Source organism: Enhydra lutris, unplaced genomic scaffold (assembly GCF_002288905.1).
Source record: "Enhydra lutris kenyoni isolate GAN:26980312 unplaced genomic scaffold, ASM228890v2 scaffoldscaffold28, whole genome shotgun sequence".
Classification (NCBI taxonomy): domain Eukaryota; kingdom Metazoa; phylum Chordata; class Mammalia; order Carnivora; family Mustelidae; genus Enhydra; species Enhydra lutris.
The window spans coordinates 8,135,592-8,159,561 of record NW_019154112.1 but is presented as its reverse complement, the minus strand read 5'-3'; the positions used below and the strand labels follow the sequence as shown (position 1 = coordinate 8,159,561).

The 23,970-nt window shown below is 37.5% G+C and overlaps 1 protein-coding gene across 1 annotated transcript in view; it reads left to right on the top strand.

Moving 5' to 3' along the window:
- The window catches only part of LOC111152340 (CD109 molecule), a 128,326-nt gene that overhangs the window by 62,821 nt on the left and 41,535 nt on the right, over window positions 1–23,970 (top strand). The window contains exons 8-19 of the mRNA XM_022510840.1: window positions 2,753–2,849; window positions 3,102–3,243; window positions 3,992–4,101; window positions 6,400–6,624; window positions 7,468–7,569; window positions 7,658–7,720; window positions 8,540–8,716; window positions 11,601–11,753; window positions 16,985–17,059; window positions 17,476–17,536; window positions 19,727–19,868; window positions 20,864–20,981. Of these exons, the coding sequence (XP_022366548.1) occupies window positions 2,753–2,849; window positions 3,102–3,243; window positions 3,992–4,101; window positions 6,400–6,624; window positions 7,468–7,569; window positions 7,658–7,720; window positions 8,540–8,716; window positions 11,601–11,753; window positions 16,985–17,059; window positions 17,476–17,536; window positions 19,727–19,868; window positions 20,864–20,981 (1,465 nt within the window). The remainder of the gene's footprint in view (window positions 1–2,752; window positions 2,850–3,101; window positions 3,244–3,991; window positions 4,102–6,399; window positions 6,625–7,467; window positions 7,570–7,657; window positions 7,721–8,539; window positions 8,717–11,600; window positions 11,754–16,984; window positions 17,060–17,475; window positions 17,537–19,726; window positions 19,869–20,863; window positions 20,982–23,970) is intronic.

Here is a 23,970-nt window from a genome sequence, read left to right as displayed (position 1 = left end):
GTAACTCTTCAGAAAGTTTTATATACAACTTTGGGGAGGGGGATGTGAGGATCCCCTGATACCCTCCTCCCTGCTAGCCCGGTAAGAATTCTTATAGGAGCATCTCTTTAGGTGCTAGAAGGGATGCTGCCGGTTCAGGAGTTGCTTAGTTGCCAATTAGGTTAAAAAAAAAAGAAAAAAGAACTCTTCTAGTTTCATCTGGATTCTCATTTGTTGAGCCTCTTTGAAATACCACTGTCTGAGAACAACATGGCCATTGTGATGGCCCCTGGTTTTCTTTTTTTTAGCATTCACCACATCCTACTCACATCCTTTTCCTTAGGAGGCCTGCAGTCAAGGTTCCGCAGAAGTAGAGCCAGAAGGAGATACATATTAAGAGATTGTTGTGAGGAACGGGCTTACATGATTGTGGGGGGGCCGGCTTACATTCACACTGAGGATATACTTTACATCTTTGCAACAGATTAAGGAAATCTTTTGACCAGCAGAGTATTTTATCAGTCTATAAAAATTGGTGTAGACCTATTCTATAAATACTGTGTCCCGCAGAAAATGGAGATGTGTTGATGAGGATGATGATCCTATGAGTGGTTAATAAACAGTTTGGGCTTTTTTTTTGGTCATAGCCATCTGTCCATCAAGGCATGGTTAAGGTGAGGAACATTGCTGGGAATTTCCCAGAGAAGAAGGCTAACAGTCTCTTTTTGGTTTAGAAATCTTTTTTATTTTTATTTTTTTTAATTTTTAAAAGATTTTTATTTATTTATTTGACAAAGACAGAGATCACAAGTAGGCAGAGAGGCAGGCAGAGAGAGAGGGGGAAGCAGGCTTCCTGCTGAGCAGAGAGCCTGATGCGGGTCTCGATCCCAGGACCCGGAGATCATGACCCAAGCCAAAGGCAGAGGTTTAACCCACTGAGCCACCCAGGAGCCCCTGGCTTAGAAATCTTTAACTGAGTTGAATAAAAATCTGCATTTATTTATTGGGTTTGATGTGAACATCTGCTCACTATTCCCACCTCATTAAAATAAATAGTAGACTCTTCCCCACTGACCACAGAGGGTTCTAGAGGATTGTAAAGAAAATAACGTAGCACGCATCTAGTAATTTCTATATATTCTGCAGACAGTAAAATTGAAAAAAATATTTTTTAGGCTAAGGTTTATTTAAGTGTATTTATTATTTGATAAATTGAGACATGTGTCTTTGAAATGACATGAAAAAAAGGGTGGGAGAAACATGAACTATAACTGGCTGGTTCAATTTTTTAGGTATCATTTTGTAAACCTTTTGTGCTATGGCTATTTAAAAAAAAATCCTTGTTTTGTTAATGGCACTAACCCAGAATATGCTTGATTTGCTTTTTAAAATGTTGTCAAACTATTATTTTCTAAATCATTAGTTTATTCCAAATGCTTCCCGACTTATTTAGGACAATAATTATCAGTATCCTTGTTTCATAATTATTATAATCAGCTTGAGGCAAAGAAGGCTAAATCTGCTTCACATTTAAGCAAAAATAAAAAAATATTTGTGTCTGAGAATACATTAAATGATGTCTGGATTTTCAAGCCCTCGGTACTCTCATGTGATAGAACTCTTTTAAAATATAATGTTTTGGTAACCTTATGCATTTATTTAAACTTTAACAAGTTACAAGAACTGTTAAGTTTTGAGGACTCTCTTTTGAATGAATGAACTTTGTGCTGAAGTTGCTGACCAGGGTTGCAACTGACTTTACTGTTTTCATTTGGAAGGTGGTACGTTTGAAAATGTATTTGTTTCATTCTCCTCAATTTGGAATGTACTGCATTTCACCGTTGGCTTTTGAGTTGAGCTGATCCAGATGAGGAGCCGTTTCTGTGTTCAACTAATGGATTCAGGAAACAGGAGTTTACTGTTAGATTTATAGAGTGCGGAGCAAAACTGACTTCCATATTTGGTTGAGCATTTATTACATAATAGAAATGGAAGGAACCCAGGAAACACATTTAAAAAAGGCTTTCTGGCAGTAAAATGGTTTACCAAAGATTGCCTCTCTTTTTCACATGAAGAGATTTTCCCATCATGAGAGAGGATTAAAATTAATACATAAAATATAAAGCAGCAGAGATGAGATATGACTCCAGAAAATAATTTTGGTACTATGGGTAAAAAATTACTCTTCTTTTATATTTTTCTGCGCAAAGCCAAGTTTTGATAACCATGAGCACATTTGGTGCCACAGTGTGTTTGGTCTAATAAACCCTTCTGGGTAATATTGGAACATGCAACAGTGGGCCTTGGTGATTGCAATTTCAACTACCATTTAAAAATGTTCAAAAGCAGCAAAGTGTCCTGGGCATGCAGTTAATGGGCCAGTCTAGATTTCTAGGAATAAAACGTTTTTGTAACTTAAAAAAAAAAATCTTTGGACAGGAAACTGCACTTGCAATTATAATCAGATTTTTCTCTGCAGTGTCTAAAATGGTTAGAGGTGAAGTATGTGCTATGAACTGTTTTTGAAGTATTGTCATTAAAAGTTTTCTCATTTCAGAGACTTAATTTCAAGGATCACCATTGATTAAGGATATTCCTAGTTGTGATTAGTTTTAAAAATTTGCAGTGAGAGTATTTTTAAAAATATAATTCTTTTAAGTTGGATTGCCAGTGATGCTATTGAAAGTAATATTTTCATTTTTGGAAAGTCATATTTTCATGTGCTGTTTTGATACTATCAAGTTGAAAATGTAAAAAAATTATTATTTTTCAGGTATACGTATGGGAAGCCCGTGAAAGGAGATGTAACACTTACATTTTTACCTTTATCCTTTTGGGGCATGAAGAAAAATATTACAAAAAATTTTAAGGTAACTTTTACAGAGATCTTATGACCTCAAATGGGGAAACACTATACGTATACTTTTACTAGAAATAAGATTTCATACTGAATTAACAAAGATTGAGTGTAAGAAAATCAAAAGTTTTTTAGAATTGGACAGATGAGAATCTACCCATTTATACTCCAGAGCCATCATATTTTGTGACTCAGTTTGAATTTTATTTCTAAAATTTGAATTGCTAAAGTGAAGAATAAAATTGAATTATTTTAAACAAAACAGATAAATGGATCTGCAAACTTCTCTTTTAATGATGAAGAGATGAAAAAAGTAATGGATTTTTCAGAAGGGCTTTCTGAACACATGTATCTGTCTTCCCCTGGGCCGGTAGAAATTTTAGCCACAGTGACAGAATCACTTACAGGTTTGTAGACGTTGAAGTGAAGGTAAAGCTGCTTATGTGGTGCTGCTCTCTCTCCTTTCTTGTTACGACTAGCACATTCATTTGGGAGCCTTTCTAAAGATGCTAACTTAATTCTGAAATTGTCATGTCTGTCACTTGCAGAATGTTTTCATTAGGAAGGAGAATCTTCTTTTCTTTCTTTTCATTTTCATTTTAAATTTTGGGGGGGAATACCTATTTTCTACCAGTCTGTGCTTCAAGCACATGTAATAGGTATTTGTAATTTTCTCCATTTCTCCTTTCTTTTCAACCTGGGAACTACATGGAAAGGCCTGTTTTTTCAGCCGACTAACCACCTTCTGTTTTGTGTTTATGTGTGTGTGTTTTTAATCATTTAACATCTTCTGAGCTCTTGTCTGCTCATGGACAGTTCTTTTTCAATAATAAAATAAAGGTTAAATGCTTGGATCTTTCTGTTGCTATCCACAGCTTTCGCGAGACCTCGAAGGAGCAAAAAATGATTCAGTCTGTGGCCTTAATCTTCAGTGTCCATGTTGCGGTTGGGCACAGCAGTAACAGTGCTTAGAACGGGTCCCTGGAAGCTGTAATAGAACCATATGGTTCTCTTTATGACCAAGCCAGTGTGGGAATGAGGCTTCTGTGCCCCATTAACTTCTTGGGGATGTAGCTTAGATAGAGAAATTGGATGAATAGAAGCTGTTGGTGAACAATAACATTTGGTTTCTAAATGGTGCAATTTCCAAAACAGGTATCTCAAGAAATGCAAGTTCTAATGTATTTTTCAAGCAACATGATTACATCATTGAATTTTTTGATTATGCTACTGTCTTGAAGCCATCTCTCAACTTCACAGCCACTGTAAGTTGGCATGCTTATTAATGACCTAAAGCAGCAAGTTCAGTTTAATGAAACAGAATGGCAGATAATATTTTTGGTGCTTTTCAAAAGAATATTAAACTCAAAGTAGATAGATTACTTTTCCCCCGTAGATATATGAGGTATGTAGAATTGTTCCCAAATGACCTTTGTCTAAGTTTACTTAAAAAAGTAGTCTCTGACAAACGTATTTTCCTCAAAATTTATTTAATAAGGAATTTAAGTTAGATTTGGATTGCTACATTGAAGCTTTTATAAATTACTTGAAAGAATTAAGTGTCAGTCAAAAAATTTCAATTTCAGTTTGATTTTCATAATGATTAATTTTAGTTCTAGCAAAGATCTTGCATTAAAAATTATCAACAATTACTCTTTTTTTAAAATTTAACACTTATTGAGTGAATTTTGACAGTGTGCAAGGCAGGGTGCTGGGTGAGGCTTACAGAGCTAAGAAGAATCCAGTCCCTACCCTGGATTTACAGTTTTTGTGATGGTGACAAGAAACTATACACACAAGTATGATTTAAGGCAGGATAAGGTCAGTGTCATGCATACATTTCTCTAGTGATTTAAAGCAGGGGTTGGCAAACTTTTTCTGCAAAGGACTGGATAGTAAATAATTTTAGCTTTGTGATACATATGGTCCCTGTGACAGCTACCCAACTCTGCCATTATAGCATGAAAGCAGACTTAACTACTTTGTAACAAAGTCTGGGTGGCTGTGTTCCAGTAAAACTTTATTTACAAAAAGCATGGATTCGGCCTTCATGCCTGCCATAGTTGCTGACCTCTGGTTTAAAGAAGGAAGGTATGACTTCTTGTTGAATGGATCAAGAAAAGTTTTAGACAGTTTCTGATTTCAATGATCACATAATTTAGTTTGAACAAGTAAGGAAAAAAAACCTTGAGGCTGCAAATGGTAACTTTCAAACGAGTAGAGTGAGACAATAAGAGTCTGGGAGGAGAAGTTGGCTTGGGATAGGGAGGAGGGTCATTAAAGGATGCTTTATGGAAGGGGAAGATTTAAGCTATTTGCTAAAAGATCAGAAGGGTATTATTTTAGTTTTTCAAAGATTTTATTCATTTATTTATTTTAGAGAGAGAGAGTGAGAGAGTGCAAGTGTGAGCTGGTGGAGGAGCAGAGGGGGATGGAGGGAGAGAGGTAAAGAACCTCAAGCGGACTCCACGCTGAGTGTGAGCCTGACGTGGGGCTCGATCCCATGACCCTGAGATTGTGACCTGAGCCAAAACCAAGAGTCAGACACTAACCAGCTGAGCCACTCAGGCGCCCAATATTAGTAAATGTTTGATGTGGGGGTGAAAGGTGGGGAACAAGATGAGCTGAGACAAGTAAAGACCCCTTTTTGCCAAGTTCAGGTGCATTCACCTAGATGGGTACAGTTGTAGCAGGGAGTTGTGTCCGGGGTTGGTGAGACAGAAAACAGGAAGCAAAGTGTGGGAAGTTGTCAAGAATCCTAAATGGCACATGCATGTTTTTGAACTTTATGCTCTAGGCAGTGAAGAGCCTAGGAGCCTTACGAATGTGGGAAGGGTATGGCGAAAGCCGTATTCCAGGGAGATGGATGGGGCTGTGTGTAGGAGGATGGCTGCAGCTCAGGTGGGAGGTGGTGAGGAAGCTTGAGGGGAGATGTGCTAATGGAGAGGATGCAAGACAGAAGTATGAGACTTGGTGTATATTTGTTCTGGGAGGTGGGAAGAGGGAGGGGTAACTGAGAGATGGGAAGTCTGGCAAAATTGTGGTGTTAGCAAAAATAGGAGAGGCAGGATGGTTGCTCAGTGATAGATGCACTGAATTTGAGTTGACAGGGATACTTAAGTAGAAGTTGTCTGCAAGTGGAAATTGGAAGTGTTGAGTATGGAACTCTAGAGCAAGGTGAAGAAAGCAGTAGGAGTGCTGAGACCTTTGAGAAAAAGAGAAGTGCAGGTAACTGATAATTTAGCCTTGACAAGTTTCCACATTTAGGAAGAGGGACGTGGAACCCAAAAGGACACGTGAGGATGCAGAAAGAGGGCTCTGAAATAAAGAAGGTTGTTGTGGAGCCATGGAAGGCAAGAGAAGCCATACTAACAAGAGGGGAATGGTCAGTGGTGTTGGAAGCCTAGGGAGAGACCACTTCATCTGGAAGTTTGGGTACTGCCAACAGTTTTTGAGAATCCATTTTCATCGGAATACCACAGATGGGGACTGGATTCATTTGAACTTAAAAGCTTTGCTTTTCTTGTTACCTGTTTTTTAAAATGTTGTGTTTTGACAATTAGGTGAAGGTAACCCGTGCTGATGGCAATCAACTGACTTTTGAAGAAAGAAGAAATAATGTAGTCATAACAGTGACACAGAAAAATTCTTCTGAGTACTGGAACAGATGGAATAGCAGAAATCAGGAAACAGGAGCTATCCAGATCATAAATTATACCCTCCCCCAAAATGGAATCTTTAAGATTGAATTCCCAATCTTGGATGATTCCAGTGAGCTACAGTTGAAGGTACCATTTAGTTTTCATCGTTATGTTACTATAATATCATTAAAATTGTAATCTCATGGTAGGTACTCAAACCGTTAGAGGTCAAAGTGCACAGGATTAGGAAGTAGACACATGTTTCTATTTTTAAAAATGGAGGAAAACGTTATAAACAATTTAGTAACAGCGGCTTGAGGGATGGACCAAGTACTTCCTTGTAAATTTATTTTAAAGAGCACAGTAAAATATAGCGCTCTGAAGATATGATGAAACTCCTCAGATTCCCAGCCTAGGTTGGTTTTCAATCATTTGAAAGTGTATTTTGGCAGGAGCTGAAATGAAGAGGAAAACATTTTTTTAAACCTATGCTCTTTTGCTGAACTCTTCTCAGAGGGTCTCATTTGGGACACCCCAACCATTCCTGCTATCTTTCTTTTCATTGCTCAGCCCTGCCACAGGTTTTGTCCTTTGAGTTTTACTCTGACTATTGGTAGATACATGAGTTGGTCTGATGTTTTGCTTGTAAATAAACTCTGTGTTGTGGAGAGAAGGAAAGGAATCTTTTCTCATTTTGTTCTCTCTTCTCATTGTGTTTCTAGATAATGTACTTTCATTTCTGAAATAAATTAGGACTATGCTTTTTCCTCTTAGATTATGTTGATGAAGACCCCCTTCTGTGTTTTAAAGCTGTCACTTTCTTTATAAACTATAAAGTGAAGATCCAATGTCTGGAGAACATACTTTTTCTTTCTGCAAGAAAAAAGAGTAAAAGTGAATTTGCCTTTCAGGAATTGTTCAACAGATAGTATCCTTTCTCAGGGTGTTACTGAAGATGAAAATTTATAGCTCCCTTTTCTTCTATTATAGGCTTCTTTTCTTAATAGTGTGAGTAGCATGGCAGTTCATGGTATGTTTAAGTCTCCCAGTCAAACATATATCCAGCTAAAGACAAGAGATGAAAATGTAAAGGTAATGCCTACAGTCACTTATAATTACAATATAATTGTTCTCTTTTGCCATTCATATGTGCTTATTAATTAAGATTTTTTTTTTCTAGGTGGGATCACCTTTTGAGTTGGTGGTTAGTGGCAATAAGCAATTGAAGGAGTTAAGCTACATGGTAATCTCTTATAGAATCTGAATTTATTATCTCTCTTTTTTCTTTTTTTAAAGATTTTATTTATTTATTTGACAGACAGAGATGACAAGTAGGCAGAGAGGCAGGCAGAGAGAGAGGGGGGAAGCAGGCTCCCTGCTGAGCAGAGAGCCCGATGCGGGGCTCGATCCCAGGACCCTGGGATCATGACCCGAGCTGAAGGCAGAGGCTTTAACCCACTGAGCCACCCAGGCGCCCCCTGAATTTATTATCTCTTATAGGATCACCACAAATGATATCTACCTTATGTCTAAACTCATTAATTTTTAAAATTCAGTCTTATATCCTTTAGCCTGACCTTTTCATATTACAGTCAAAATTTCTTTTTTATTCCTTCACCTGTATTTGCATTTCCAACTTAAGATAGATAATTAAATCTTGCATTATGTTTAAAATTTAATTTGTTTGAGATAACCCATCTGAGTTTATTGTAGAAAATTATAAAGTATGAGAAAAACAAAATAAATAAATAAAAATTGCTACACATAGCCTTGAATTTTGCTCATTCTGGTCTCCCCAGTGGTGCTCTATATTCCTCCCACTCAAAAACAGATTCTTGACTGTGAAGCTACTGTTGTCTCAATCAGTATTTCTTTTATCCTTTTCTGTCTCCTAGCTTATCCTCTCTGTGTTGGTCAGGGAAGTTTCTTTGCATTCATAAAGGCTTTGAAGTTGGTTTAAGTAAACGATTTGTGTGTATGGTTAAAATATGATGATTATAGCTGCAGCTAAGATTCTTACCAGCTTTGGCATAAAATGAAACTGTTCTACTCTTCTTTTCAGGTCGTATCCCGGGGACAGTTGGTGGCTGTAGGCAAGCAAAATTCAACAACCTTTTCTTTAACGCCAGAAAATTCTTGGGTTCCAAAAGCCTGCATTATTGTGTATTATATTGAGGATGATGGGGAAATTATAAATGATGTTCTAAAAATCCCTGTTCAGCTTGTTTTTAAAAATAAGGTAAGATTAAAGGTAATGAATGATGTTAGAAGAAAACTTCGTATTAGTGAAGTCTGAGAAATGTTACTATTTCTTTAGAAAAGTATCACTAAAAAAAAAGAGAAAAGTATCACTAAAAAAATTGATTCAAAATTGAATCGATCATTCAATTGATAAATTGAATATTCTTGATATTCATTTCCAGAACTATGGTTGAACCTTTTCATATTGTTACATGTATATTTTCACATGTGGAATTATTGGGTAGTGTAGGTCTTATTTTAAGTTATGATTCTTGGCTCTAAGACTTTGACTGAATTCCATGAGGCTGTTTCAGGATTTCTCTGATGGTGGAGTTGATATTGCTGTGGCATGGAATTCCAGCGGCGATTATAGAATTTGTGTGGTGCTGATATTGTGTTGAGAGTGAAATGAAGAGGTGGGAGGGTGGGAGGCCATCAGCAGTGATATGTGGAAGTGGAGCCCGGATTTGGTTTATCCATTTCATTGGCCTGGAAACTCACCCAGGACAGATCTGCAGTAAGCCTGGCTACCTTGCATGTGGAGATCGGTGTGGAGTTTGTTCTCCAAAAGCACAAGGGATTTTTATAGCTTAAGATGTATAGCTTGTGTAGGAAACCCCCCTTGAGCCCCAACTTTGAAAAGTAACCTGGTTGCAAGAGTGCATTGTGGAATTGAGTCATGTCACGTGTACTAAAATAAGCCATTGTTCTCACTGAAAGTTGCTGCCTTTCCAGTTCATTTTAAACAAAATAACCATTGTTTAGAAATATTGATTTGCAGAGTACCATTCCTTTGATAGCATTTCTGTTTGCTTAAATTGTTAAAATTCTGAAAGGCTGCAAAGTCATCCATGCATTTTGTCAGTGATGGTTAGTTAACAAACTTTGATTGTCAAGATAGAATATAAGCATCTATTTTTCATTTTATGAAGAGTTTTTTCAAAGACAGTGCTATATTCTGTTGTTTTTAGAGCACAGATTTTGACTTCTACCAATTCCATTAATCCCCTGACAAAGATGAGTTTTAAAGCAGGAGTCAGGCTTAACTAAGGAGATGTACATCTTTGATAGTGAGGGCAAGTATTAAAAAAAGTTACAGTGTAAGAGGTCATTGGCTTTGAGGAAGCAGAGTGTATAAATAGCACAATTCCAAGAAATTTCTTAGCTATGAAAGATAAGAAGTATAGCTTTAGCTATATTTGTGAAGATATATCTTTCTCTACATTAAAAAAATATTTTATTTATTTTTCAGAGTGAGAGAGAGAGAGAGAGAGTGAGAGCGTGAGCACAAGAGGTGGGGAACGGCAGGCAGAGGGAGAAGCAGGGTCCCTGCTGAGCAGGAAGCCTGATGTGGGGTTCGATCCCGGGACCCCAGGATCTGAGCTGAAGGCAAACACTTAACCGACTGAGCCACCAAAGCATCTCTCTATTTTTTTTTTTTAAGTAATCTCTACACCCAATGTGGGGCTTGAATTTACAACCCTGAGATCAAGAGTCGCTTGTTCTACTGACTGAGCCAGTCAGGCACCGCTCTTTCTTTACTTTTTATATAATTTTTATTACATTAGTCATGAAGAAACTACAAATTTGAAGAGGATATATTTAAGCAAGAGAAAATTAGTGAGTCTTTTTGAGGTTCAATAATGATTGTGGAATAAATAGATGGGATGTGGAAGGTGAAAGTCTTTATTTAAGACTATTGCAATGGGGGAGAGAAATTGAGCTCAACTTCACTGAAACGGAAGGCAGGAGAGTTTTAAGCAAAGGATGGGCTTGTGGAAAAGTACTGGAGGACACTGAAGGGAGATTGGTCAATGTGATTAGGCCATCTGTGTTTGCTGACTGGCAAGGTATAAGTTAGGCTCCTGTCCTCCACAGAGATAGGAAGATCCATTGGGAACTCTGATTACATTTGTGATTACAATGTGATTACATTTCAAAGGATAGGTCCCCAGGTCCTTGGAAAAGACAGTCCTGGGTTGTAAAACTGTCAAGAGCCTGGGAGAAGACTTACATTTCAAAGGGGCAGAGAAACAATTTACAATCTCAAGTTTTCTAAAGTAAATGCTGTAAGAAAAGGGAGTATCGGGGTCTTTTAGTCAGGAAGGATCCCATCTGGTGTTTCGTCAAGCTGAGGGGAACATGAAGGCCATCTTGGTTAGGAGGTACAGTCACAGCACTATGGCCTACTGAAGTAGAGCTAGACAAGATGAACATTCCCAGTAGGAGGGGGCCTCATGACAAAGACATTCAGTTTCGCCATGGTGAGATGACTGAGACCCTTTAGGAAGTACTGGCTAGGACCATGCTTTGATGAATGCAGTGAACAGAGAAAGTTCAGGCGACCAGGGGGAGACAGAGCACTGGGCCTGACTAGTGTTTGCTCTGATCATCTCCTCACTTGGAAAAAATGTCCCTCCCTGCCCCCAGCCCCTAGCCCAGGCCATTCTTTGAGTCCCAGGGGAGCTCTCCCTTGACTCACTTCTAAGTTCAGGTTACCAGCATGTGAACATCTCTGGTTTCTTTCCTCTTCCCTGTTCCTCCTCCAGGATACTGGCCTTCCTCAGGTGTCCCAGACACTGCTGCTTTCTCTTTAGTATTGGCTGGGGGCTGAGGGTGTGGGATGGAGAAAGGGAAGAGGAGAGGTAGAGAAGGGAAAGATAAAGCAGATTTATGCACTGTGGGAGGTCCTATGACTTGTAAACATCATGAATAAATTTTTAAAAAATTTTCTTTCCCTGCAGAAGGCTGATGTATGGTTTTAGAATTATCCCTGAGTCAAGGCAAATGTAGAATCTTTGCTAGATTTTGAGTTAGTAAGACATGTAAGTATTGATTTTTAAAAAGTCAAATAAATCAGTCCTCTTTTCTCCCTTTCTTAGATAAAGCTATTTTGGAGTAAAACTCAGGCTGAACCATCTGAGAGAGTCTCTCTTAGGATCTCGGTGACACAGCCAGACTCGACAGTTGGGATTGTAGCCGTTGACAAAAGTGTGAATCTGATGAATGTCTCAAATGATATTACAATGGAAAATGTGAGTTTAGCTATTTTTTCCTTACAAAATACATGTTAAAAGAGCAAAAAGGAAACCTATTGCATTAGTTCAAATATCTAAAGGAAATTTCATTAGTTCCTCTTAAGTCAGTAATCAGTAAAGTTTCCAAATAAAAAGGATTTGGATTCTGGTTGTTATGTTGGAAAGAGGCTTCATATGGTGAAGAGTCTTTGCTGTTTTACATGAGAGATGCCATCTGAAGTTTTCCCTTATTTTCATACTGTATTTGAATTTAAGACTCTCGAGAAAGTACTAGGAAATTGACTTGTGTAATTGTGGATGACATTGGAGAAGAGAACTTTAGATAATTTTGAAATACTTTTTCTTTGGGTTATACCTAAGTGTCATATATAAGTATAGTCTTATTGAATCTGGAATTTGTAGTATATTGAGGGAGTGAAATCATGTTAATCTACAGAAAACTTATAAATCAAGAAATATGGGAACATCTAGTGTTACATAAATTAATTCCCTATTCATTAATCACTTCATGTTCATTTGTAAGTTCTTGATATATCCTTTTGTGCCATTGTCAGTTGAAATCTAGATTGTATAACCTATGTCCATTAATTGACTAAGTACATATAGGAGGAAAGATATAAATGTTTAGGCTAACTTGATCATTTTGTTATAAATTAATCCACTTGATAAAAATTATATATAATTTTCAGTCTATAAAAATACTTTTTAAAAATCAATTTTATTTATTTATTTATTTATTTATTTAATTTTTAAAAAATATTTTATTTATTTATTTGACAGAAATAGACACAGCAAGAGAGGGAACACAGCAGGGGGAATGGGAGAGAGAGAAGCAGGCTTCCCATGGAACGGGGAGCCCGATGCGGTGCTCAATCCCAGGACCCTGAGATAATGACATGAGCGAATGACAGATACCTAACTAACTGAGCCAACTAGGCGCCCCTTGCTTTTGTTTTTTAATGTCTGGTAGTCCATGTCTTTTAATAAGCTTATTTAACCCATTTACAAGTGTGGTAATTCTTATTCTAATTAGGATTTATTTCTACTTTATTTCATACTTTTAAATGTGATTACTTTCTTTTTTCCCTTCTCTTTTCATCTTTTCATTTTTCTTCTTTCCATGGGTTAGATAAAATTTTGTTCTTCTGGTTTTGAAGTTTTACATTCTGTTTTTGTTCTTATGATATATGCCCTTAATTCATGAACCATGCATATTTATTTATCATGTTGATTTCTTACAGCTATCAATATTTGTATCTTTATCTAACAGAACAAGCATTTTCGTATCCTCTCATTTTCTTGCATATACCTTTTGTCTTTCACCTGTTACCATCTTCTTCTCCAACCCTGGCCAGACCATGTTGCTTTTGTGAGGGATTGTAATTCTGTGTCATTATTGATTGCCCTTTTGATCTATGGTCTTCCTTCATTTTTAAAAAAAAAATTTTTTTTTATTTATTTGACAGACAGTGAGAGAGGGAACACAAGCAGGGGGAGTGGAGAGGGGGAAGCAGGCATCCCGCTAAGCAGGGAGCCCGATGCGGGGCTCGATCCCAGGACCCTGGGATCATGACCTGAGCCGAAGGCAGAGGCTTAACCACTGAGCTGCCCAGGTGCCCCCTTCCTTCATTTTTTAATTCTGGAAATTTACATCTGTTACTTTTTCATATATTTCCTCTTCTCTATTTAAATTTTTTCTTTTCTTCTGAGACTCTCATTATTCAGAGATTGGCATATCTATTTTCTTTCTCCATATCTCCTAGCTTTCTGTTTTATGTTCTCTATCTCTTTGTCTTTTCTGTGTTTCTTGAGAGAGCCCCTCAAGTGACTCTGCTCACTGGTCATTTTTCAGTTGTATCTATCCTACTTTGATTTCTTATATTGGGTTCTTTATGTCAGCTATTATGTTTTTAATATCTATTATTTTCATTTGGTTCTTATCTTTTGTTCTTGTTTTATATCATCCATATTTTTCCTTATCTCCTTATGTATATTTACCATGTTTATTTTAAATTCTTGAACTGGACTTTTCAGTATTTTGCTTCACATGTTATGTGTTGTCTACTTGGATGTCTGTTATGGAAGTCATACTCTTTGGATGTAGTTGGGTTGGCAGCTACTCTGATAATGTCTTGTTGAGGAAGGCTCAATGCCCCATTCCAATCTGTGTGTTTTGTGAGTTTAAAGAGAGAATGGGGTTAAGCTCCAGGGACTAGAAAACTACTTTTGATCCTCCCTGTGTGATGTTGGGTTTCATTCAGTGTTTCACTTTAAAGCTCTTAGGGAAAAGCATCACCAAGAAGAGACAAATCTCTTGAGATTATGATTCAGCAGCCCTGAGAGTTTGGAGGACAAGAGGAAGAGAATGCTTGAGGCCATGGGTCTGTCCGCTGGTTCTCCTGTTTTTCACACCAGAAGGGCAGAGGAGCTGACTTATCTTCCTGACACCTTGCAACAGGAAGTGTAGGCTGCTGCTGCGGCTACTGATTTGGGCAGTGAAAATGCAGGGAATGATTGTCCTGAGGCTACCCACTGGAAAGAAGTCAGAGCAGAACCTTTTCCCCAGACTGTCTGCCTCTAACACTTTCTGCCACCCAATTCCTCCCAACACACCAATTCAAGATATCCTTCACTCTTCCCAGGGTCTTCTCATCCCACTCATCCGAGTTTCCTACTTGCTTTTATTGTTTGTCCGGAGTTGGCTGTGGGGGAGGGCGTCAGAAGCTTGTAGTGACAGGCCATTTTGGTTTCTTTTGTTCTTGTTAAATTTATAAGTGGTGCTGAGAGACTCTTGAACACCTTGGGAAATTTAAGTGTGCTAGACCTTCCGGAAATAATTTTCAGACACCAGCCTTTGCTGCAGCTTTGGCAATACCTTTTTGTTGAGCCACTGAGAAAAGGAGACTCTCTTTTGGAGGTAGTTGCTTCTTTCTAGATAATTCCACTGAATCATGCCGGTGTGTCAGCAGAAGGTGATCCTGCATGCATTTGTGTTCTGTAGCAGAGTTTTGAGTCATGGGACTAAAACCTTCTCTCTCCATTATGTCTGGTTCTGGGTCCATTGCCTGTTTGCCAACTTCTTGAGATAATCTGACATTTCCTGTTTTCTCATTCACTTGTTTTCTTCTTGGTGCCTCTTCCGGCACCATGTTTGGTTACCATGGATGTAGCAGTGATGGTGCTTAGCATGGCAGAAACACTGGATGCACATGTTTCATTTTAAACGGGTTGTGTTTTTTAAACTTGGACTTAGACTCTTTCATGATTTTTATTCCCGCCTTTGTCTTAAGTTGTCTGGTTAATGCTAATGTAAATGAAGGACATGTATTGGAATAGTTACCAAAAAGGGTATCATATCTTAATTTTTTATTGTGGTGAAATATAGATAACATAAAATTTGCCATTTTAACTGTTTAAAAAAAGGTAATTCAGTTGGTGTGAATTACTTTTATAATGTTGTACAAGCATCATCACTATCTGTTTCCCAAACTTTTTCATCACTCCGGAGAGTCTGTAACCATGGAGTGATAATCCTCCATTTCCCCCTTTCCTCACCCCCGCCAAGCAGCCTCTAATCTACTTCCGTCTTTATGAATTTGCCTAGTCTAGATATTTCATGTAAGTGGAATAATATAAAATTTGTCCTTCTGTGTCTGTCTTCTTTCACTTAGCTTAAGGTTTTCAGGGTTCATCCATGTAGTAGCACCTGTCAGAACTTTATTTCTTTTTATGGCTGCATAATATACAATTGCATGTGTCTACCACATTTTGTGTATCCGTTCTTCTGTTGATAGACGTTAACGTGCTGTCTTTTGGCTATTGTGACTGATGCTGCAATGGACTGTTGACATGTTAGACTCTTTGGGTCCCTATTCTTTTCAGTATATATATGGGAATGGAGTTGCCAGGTTATATTCTAATCTGTGTTTAGCTTATTTATTTATTTATTAAGGATTTTATGTACTTGTTTGACAGAGAGAGAGAGTGAGAGAGGGAACACAAGCAGGGGGAGCGGAAGAAGGAGAAGCAGGCTTCCTGCAGAGCAGAGAGCCTGATGCAGGGCTTCATCCCAGGACCCTGGGATCATGATCCTAGTGAAGGCAGATGCTTAATGACCGAGCCACCCAGGCACCCCTGTGTTTAGCGTTTTTAGAAGCTGCCAACTTTACTCACTCTTTTAACCTATTTTACTCACTCTTGCTAGCAAGGAGTGCTGTTCTTAAAAAAATAGCATTGCTAATGTGATAATGCAAATATCTCGGTATTGAAAAAGCTATCTCATTGATGTTGTAATTTGCATTATTTTGATTATCAATGAGATTGAATATTTTTTCTGCTTATTAATAATTTTTATTTCTTTTTTGTGAATTGCCTCTTTTTGTTATTTTAAAAAATATAGTTAACTGACATTTTGCAGAACTTATATTATCCATGAAATTTAACCCATTTATCTGCCAAAAGTATGCGTTGTTTTCAATGCTGACCCCTATGTGTTGGTTTAGTCAACTGGTGACATTTAAGTTCTTCCTGGGCAAAACTTAAACATACACTTCTTTTTTTTTAAAGGTTTATTTTATTTTATTTTATCTCTTTATTTTAACGAAGATTTAATTTGTTTATTTGAGAAAGAGAACATAAGCAGGGGGCAGCAGCAGAGGGAAAGGAGAAGCAGACACCGCACTTAGCAGGGAGCCAGACCTGGGGCTTGATCTAAGGACTCTGAGATCATGACCTGAGCTGAAGGCAGACACTTAACCGACTGAGCCACCCAGGTGTGCCTATTTATTTATTTATTTGAGAGAGAGAGAGAGAGAGAAAACCAGCAGGAGGAAGGACAGAGGTAGAGGGAGAGAAAGAATCCACAAGCAGATTCCCAGGTAAGTGCAGAGCCTGGTACATGGCTTGATCCCAGGACCATGAGACTGTGACCTGAGCTGAATTCAAGACTCGGCTGCTTGACCAACTGAATGACCTGAGTGCCCCTCAGCATACACCTCTTAGGAACTCTCTATCACTAAACAGAGTAAAAATAAGTTAAGAGAGGAAATGTATTTTTAGCTGACTGAATCATGAACAAGGCATTCAAGTATTCTATATTCCTCCATTTATGTCATTTTCATTTAAGCTTGTAGGCTGTATGTTGTCTAAGCAACATACAAGAAATATGACAGAGGGCAGAACAGGTTGCTGTGATTCAGTTCATTGCATGTATTTTATCTTCTCCTTAGGTGGTCCATGAGCTGGAACTTTATAACACTGGCTATTATTTAGGCATGTTCATGAATTCTTTTGCAGTTTTTCAGGTATGTTTAATTTGTTACAGACTTTGAAAAGATATTAATATCTTTTACTATTGCAAACACTTTCAGAATTAATTATCTGAATTATGAAATGTTAACCTTTTCTTAAATGTGTTGCTGAAGTGGAGTGTTATATAAGTGTAATCTGAAATGGAAAGATAATCATCCTTCCAATTTTAAAAGCAAATGGAAAAAGTGCGTGCGTGTGTGTGTGTGTGTGTTTTCTGTGTACGGAAAGGAAGAGAGAATGCTCATGTACATATGTAAATTCTCAAAAATGAGATAGAGTAAAAAAACCCTTTCACATGTGCATAAAAATGAATGCACAAGAGTGAATTAAGAGTATGGGAGACTGCTGGGACATTTTACAGAGCATTTAAACTTTTATTTTTAAAGAAAATTAAACTTGTTCTTTCTAGGAATGTGGCCTCTGGGTATTGACGGATGCAAAACTTTTGAAGGATTACATTGATGGTGTTTGTAAGTAAAACCTGGCAGTGTGCTTTTAAGTATTTAAGTCTTTCATCCCAGGTATTTAAAATTATTCACATAGGTATGAATACATTCTGGTTGGACATGGATATCATGATTTTCATTTTCTGTTCTCTTACCCTAAAGTCTTTGGCGTTTAATGTTCATCTGAGCCATGACATGGAATGTTTATCTGGGCTTATATCTAGATTTTTGAAATGAATGCTTGCTATTTTCTCTCTGTCGTTCTTTGAGATGGTTATATTTTTGGACATACTGGAAGATCCACTGCTTCCAATTTGTATTGCAAACTGTGCATAAATGAGAATGGTTAACTCTAGAAGTTGTTCTCTTTTCTTTCAGGAAACCTCATGCTAATGTCACAGTTTCTATCCCTGAGTTCCCTATGCCTGTCAGTTGTTCTCAGTTACTCCATACTGACCCCAGGCTGTCCAGCTTTGGGTTGGTTTTCAACACCACTGGATACCTGAGCCTCTGTGTTGAAGCTAAAAAGATAATTTTACAGCTTTAAAATTTTTATGAAGTCATTATGATCTCTGTGTATTAAAGACAATATGGTGCAGTTACTTTCTTCCTATAATCATCCATCCTGGACATCTTCTAAGCAATGTTTTTCCATTCTCTCTTTGCCAGTATCCTCTTTTACTTATCTTTGTTCATCTTATGAAATCCTAATTTCCACTGTAATACTCATTCTGTTGTTAGTTATACTTATTGTATCCTTTACCTTTTCCTGAGAACTTTCTTCTACCTTTCCACCTCCCCCCCAACATAACAGAAGAAACCTGATACTCTTACTAGGATACTGTGTCCTTAGAAACCTACTCAAGTGACTGACATTAATTTTTCTGCTTCTCTTTTGGATCAAGTTTCCTAAGTCCCTAGTGTTCGGTGTTCTCTTGAGTACTTCAGGGTCACTGCTCAGCAACCCTCAGTTAAGAGCCATTTATAATTTGAAGCTCAAAAATTTCCATTATAGTTCCTTCAGTCAACATTTAGGTCCCCTACTTTCCCTTTCCTTCTGTGTACATTGAAGATTCTCACAAGAGATTTAAAGTCTTACTCTTATTGTCATCCTGGGGATTTGACTGTCTGTCTGGTCGATCCATCTAATGTGTACTGTCTTGCAGTCACCACGATGGCTGTCAGTAGTTACTCAAGGCCATTTTATTACTGGAACACTGCTCTACTTTTAGAATTCAAATGCTTATCCTTCTACCTTGTATATTCCTTTGCTCCCTTTAATTTATTGAATATTTTGCATTTTATTTTATTTTCTTAAGATTTTATTTATTTGAGAGAGGGAGAAAGAGAGAGCATGATGAGCAGTGGGGAGGAGCAGAGGGAGAGGGACAAACAGGCTCTCTGCTGAACAGGGAGTCTGATGCGGGGCTCTATCCCATGACCCAGGCATCATGACCTGAGCTGAAGGCAGACGCTTAAATGACTGAGCCACTCAGGTGTCCGTATTTTGCATTTTATTTTGAAATCATTTTAAACTTACAGAAAAGTTGAAAAAAAAATAGAAGTAGGTGATAGAAATAGAAAGAAAGCTTTTGGTGGAATATGGGTCAGGAATCAGTGTTATCGCCTTGTTAGATTACCTTTCCTTGAGAATTTGGGATCTACTGTTTCATGGTTACTTTAACAAAATAGTTATGTAAACAATTTGGAAAATGAAAACTTCCAAAAATGGTTTAGATTATATTGACTTTTCTGGAAATGTGTCAGTTTGCCAGGCAACATGACTTTATTTTTAAGCTAGTAAACTAGATGATTGTAGCATCTTGGGGCTGGTATAACCAATGGTAATGATCACTAGGGAACTAAAAAGAGAAGAGAAAAATTGGAGGGAACTTTAAAAATGTGATTTAACTTGTTTTTTAGCAGCTGTAAGTAGTTTTTCAGGTATTGGTTGTACAGGCAGGGAACATTTTCCTTTTTTTTTTTTTTTTTTTTTTTTTTTAAGTTTTTGAGCTGCTGTAACTGGCCTCAGAGCCCTGGGTAAGTCACTTGACTTCAGTGGGTCTCAGGTGTCTTATCTGTAAAATGAGAAGGTTGAATAAGATGAACTCTAAAGTCCCATTCAGCTGAGAGGTGTTGCGGTCCTGTGGACTAAGTTTATAATCATCTGCTACAGTGACTTTTTTGCCAACAGTTGTCAATATTGATTTTTAGATGACAGTGTTGAATTTCTTGAGAGGTTTGCGGAGGAAACTGAAGGATACTTGGTAGATTTTCATGACTTCTCTTCGGTTAGCAACCCACGTATCAGAAAGCATTTTCCAGAGACGTGGATTTGGCTAGACACCAACATGGGGTAAAGATTTATAATGTCCTTTGCTCATTTTGTTTAGTGTTCATTTTAAATAAATTTTGTGTTCTTTCTAATGTTTAAGTACAAATGTATTGTGATGAACAACTAAATAGACCAAGAGGTTTTTATTTTAGAATCTTTATTATATTTAAATGTATTGTTTAAGAAAGCCACAGGCAAATTGGGGCAGTGGGAGTATCATTAAGAAGATAGACCATCTTCTAATGAAGGGTGTTTTTAACTTCCTTCAAGTTTCATGGTACTTATTTGAGAAAAATGCTGAGAGTATGCTTATTGCCTTAGGGTGGGAAGCACTTGTAATTACTCTCTACCTTGTGGCTCTTTGTCAAACACCCCGATAAGCCACAGGAAGAAGGTGCACAGGTGGTGGGAGGATTCAGCTCAGTTGACCAACCCTGAGCTTTCTGGCCTGATGACTGAGCAGATGAGTCATGAAATCTTCACATATTTTATGGTCAGCCATTTATGGAAACTTGAAATAAGACACAAGTCAAACCTAAAAAAAAAAAAAAAGCACTGACTGAGATACAGAGGGAAACTTCTATGCAAATTGACAAATAAATTGAGTTAAATTAGAAAATAGATATTTATTGTCTATACAACATTTATGAAAATTATGGTCATTCAGAAGGTATAAACATTGTAGAAAGTTCTTAGTGGACTCTGGGTCAGGATGCAATGTTATGGCCTTATTAACTGAACTATTCCTAAGAATTTAGGATCTACTCTTTCATGGTTACTTAAAAAATTTAGATATGTAAATAATTTGGAAAATTAAAACTTCTAAATGTGGTTTAGGTTATGTTGACTTTTTTTTGAAATATGTCAGTCCTTGGTGTTGTGATTTTAATTTATTTATTTAGTTTAGTTTAGTTTTAAAAATTTTATTGACATATAATGTATTATTTGCTTCAGGGGTACAGGTCTGGGAATCCTCAGTCTTACACAAGTGATTTTTATTTTTATCTTGACTTCAGTTCTAGGATTTACCAAGAATTTGAGGTTACTGTGCCTGATTCTATCACTTCTTGGGTGGCCACTGCTTTCGTGATCTCTGAAGATTTAGGTCTTGGACTAACAAGTTCTCCAGTGGAGGTAGTGTATTAAAGACTTACTTGCAAATGTTAAAGCGCCCAAAGCAAAGAAATTGTCAACTCTTCAATGAATTTTCAAAAATGATTCCATATGATGTTGATAGTGTCTAGCGATTCCTTAGCTTTTCCTTTTTGTTTTTCGTTAGTTTTATACTTTAGAATGAGAGCTGTATTAAACTCCTAAATGTGCTACGTCCATATTAAGATTTGGATAAAACTTCATTATTGACTGAACTCAGCTATTTCCAAAGGCCAGAAGAGAGGTAGTTTCTGTGTATTCCCTCTGCAGAGGGTGGGCAGACCTTCTCGAGATGTGCCATAGCACATCTTCCCATTTCTGGTCAAACTGCATCACATGTTACTTCCTAAACCGGTTGCTGGCAAGAAGAATTTTATGAGCATGTCTGGTCTTAGACCAGTAGCTCTTACCTCTGTCATAACTAAAGTCCCCTTTTTATAACAGATACTTTGTTTTCCCCTTCACCATCTGGAGTGAAAGTCATGGGAAATATGGTATACTTATATACTTAGTTAAAAAAATCTATATGATGCCTAAAGTGAAATATTAAGGAAAAATTAAAGGAAAGTAATGTGTAGTAAAAAATATATATATATTACACTATATAAGTGGTCAGACATAGCTGCACTAGAAGCACTAGACATAGCTTCAAATATTTACTCCATGCATATAGAAGCACCCTGTGTGTAACAGCTGCAAGTGAAGTTTGATATGTATGTATTGTTTTAACATCTCAAAAACCTTGTCAGTCTTTGAAGCCATGAACAACTTTTGGTAAAGTCACAAACAAAACGAAGTGCGGTCTTCTGTTGATTTACAACATAGTTGTATTTGCGAAAAATTCAGTGTGTATTGAAAAATGCTTTGGGTTTACATATAAGGTGGAAATAGGTTGTAAGTTCAGATCATTATAAGCAGGTACTTTACGGGAATGTCTGAAGAGATATTCAAGAATCATGAGGGATGGGGGACACTTTTTCATTGTCTGGGACTGTCCTGAGTGTCACAGACTTTCACCCACTACCCTTCAATCATTGTGACAATCTAAGATAGTTCCACAACTGTCTACGTAAACCTCTAGAGGGAATTACTGCTGCCAGTGGCAACCATTGGCCTAAACTAATAAAGATTTATTTTCAGAGGTGGGGTAGCGGTTCAGCTGCTCTATAGGATTTGGCGGCCGACAATCTCAGAATTGGGTCACCAATGAGAAAGTACATGCGCGTGTATATGTCAGAAGGTAGTAAGCAGAACATCATCTAGACTTTCCACATGAGTCTCAAACAGGGATGTTGGATTTGGCAAGTGGCTTTTCAAGCAGGTGGCTGGAGTCATAATAGCATAGTAGGTGAGAAGCTTGGCTTTGGCATCAGACATGCTGGGGTCCTTTTCTGGCTTCTCCATTTACTATTGATGTGACCTTGTACTAGTTACAGAGATTTCTGGACAGATTTCTTTTCTGTAAAGTATGAACATAGAACCTACCTCATTGGAGTTGTAAAGATTAAATGAAATAATTTGTGTAAAGTATCTATAAACTTTAGTGGGACTACATCAAAATAAAAAGTTTGTGAATGGTGATGGAAACAACCAACAAAACTAAAAGGCAACCTACTGAATGGGAGAAGAGATTTGCAAATGACATATCCGATAAAGGGTTAGTATCCAAAATATGTAAAAACTGATAAACTCTGCATCCCCAAACCAAATAATCCAATTAAAAAATGGGCAGAAGACACGAACAGATATTTCCCCAATAGACATCCAGATGGCCAACAGACACATGAAAAGATGCTCGACATCTCTCATTATCACAGAAATGCAAATCAAAACCACAGTGAGATACCACCTCACACCTGTCAGAATGGCTAAAATAAAAAACTCAAGAAACAACAAGTATTGGTGAGGACGAGGAGAAAAAGGAACCCTCTTGCACCATTGGTGGGAATGAAAATTCTTGCAGCCACTGTGGAAAACAGTATGGAGGTTCCTCAAAAGACTAAAAATAGAACTACCTTATGATCCAAGAATCACACTACTGGATATTTACCCCCAAAATACAACAACACTAAATCAGAGGGATACATGCACCTGAGTGTTTATTGCAGTACTATCAATAATAGCCAAACTATGGAAGCAGCCCAAGTGTCCACCAATAGATAAATAGATAAAGGAGAAATAGTATAGAAATAATAAAATATGGAATATTATTCAGCCATTAAAAATGAAATCTTGCCATTTGCAACAGCATGGATAGAGCTAGAGAGTATAACGCTAAGTCAAATAAGTCAGTTAGAGAAAGACAAATACCATATGATCTCATTTATATGTAGAATGTAAGAAACAAAACAAATGAGCAAAGGAAAAAAAGACAACCAAGAAGCAGTTTCTTTTTTTTTCTTTTTTATTTATTATTTTAAAAAAAGATTTTATTTATTTATTTGACAGAGAGATCACAAGTAGGCAGAGAGGCAGGCAGAGATAGAGGAGGAAACAGGCTCCCTGCTGAGCAGAGAGCCCGACATGGGACTTGATCCCAGGACCCTGAGATCATGACCTGAGCAGAAGGCAGAGGCTTCACCCACTGAGCCACCCAAAACACCCCCCAAGAAGTAGTTTCTTTTTTTTTTTTTTTTTTTAAAGATTTTATTTATTTATTTGACAGACAGAAATCACAAGTAGGCAGAGAGGCAGGCAGAGAGAGAGAGGAGGAAGCAGGCTCTCCGTTGAGCAGAGAGCCCGATGCGGGGCTCGATCCCAGGACCCTGGAATCATGACCTGAGCCGAAGGCAGAGGCTTTAACCCACTGAGCCACCCAGGCGCCCCCAAGAAGTAGTTTCTTAACTATAGAACAAACTGGTGGTAACCAGAGGGGAGATGGGTGGGGGGATGGAGGAAATAGGGAATGGGGAGTAAAGAGTATGTTTACCATGATGAAAATAAAATAAAATAAAAAGGTAAAAAAATAAAG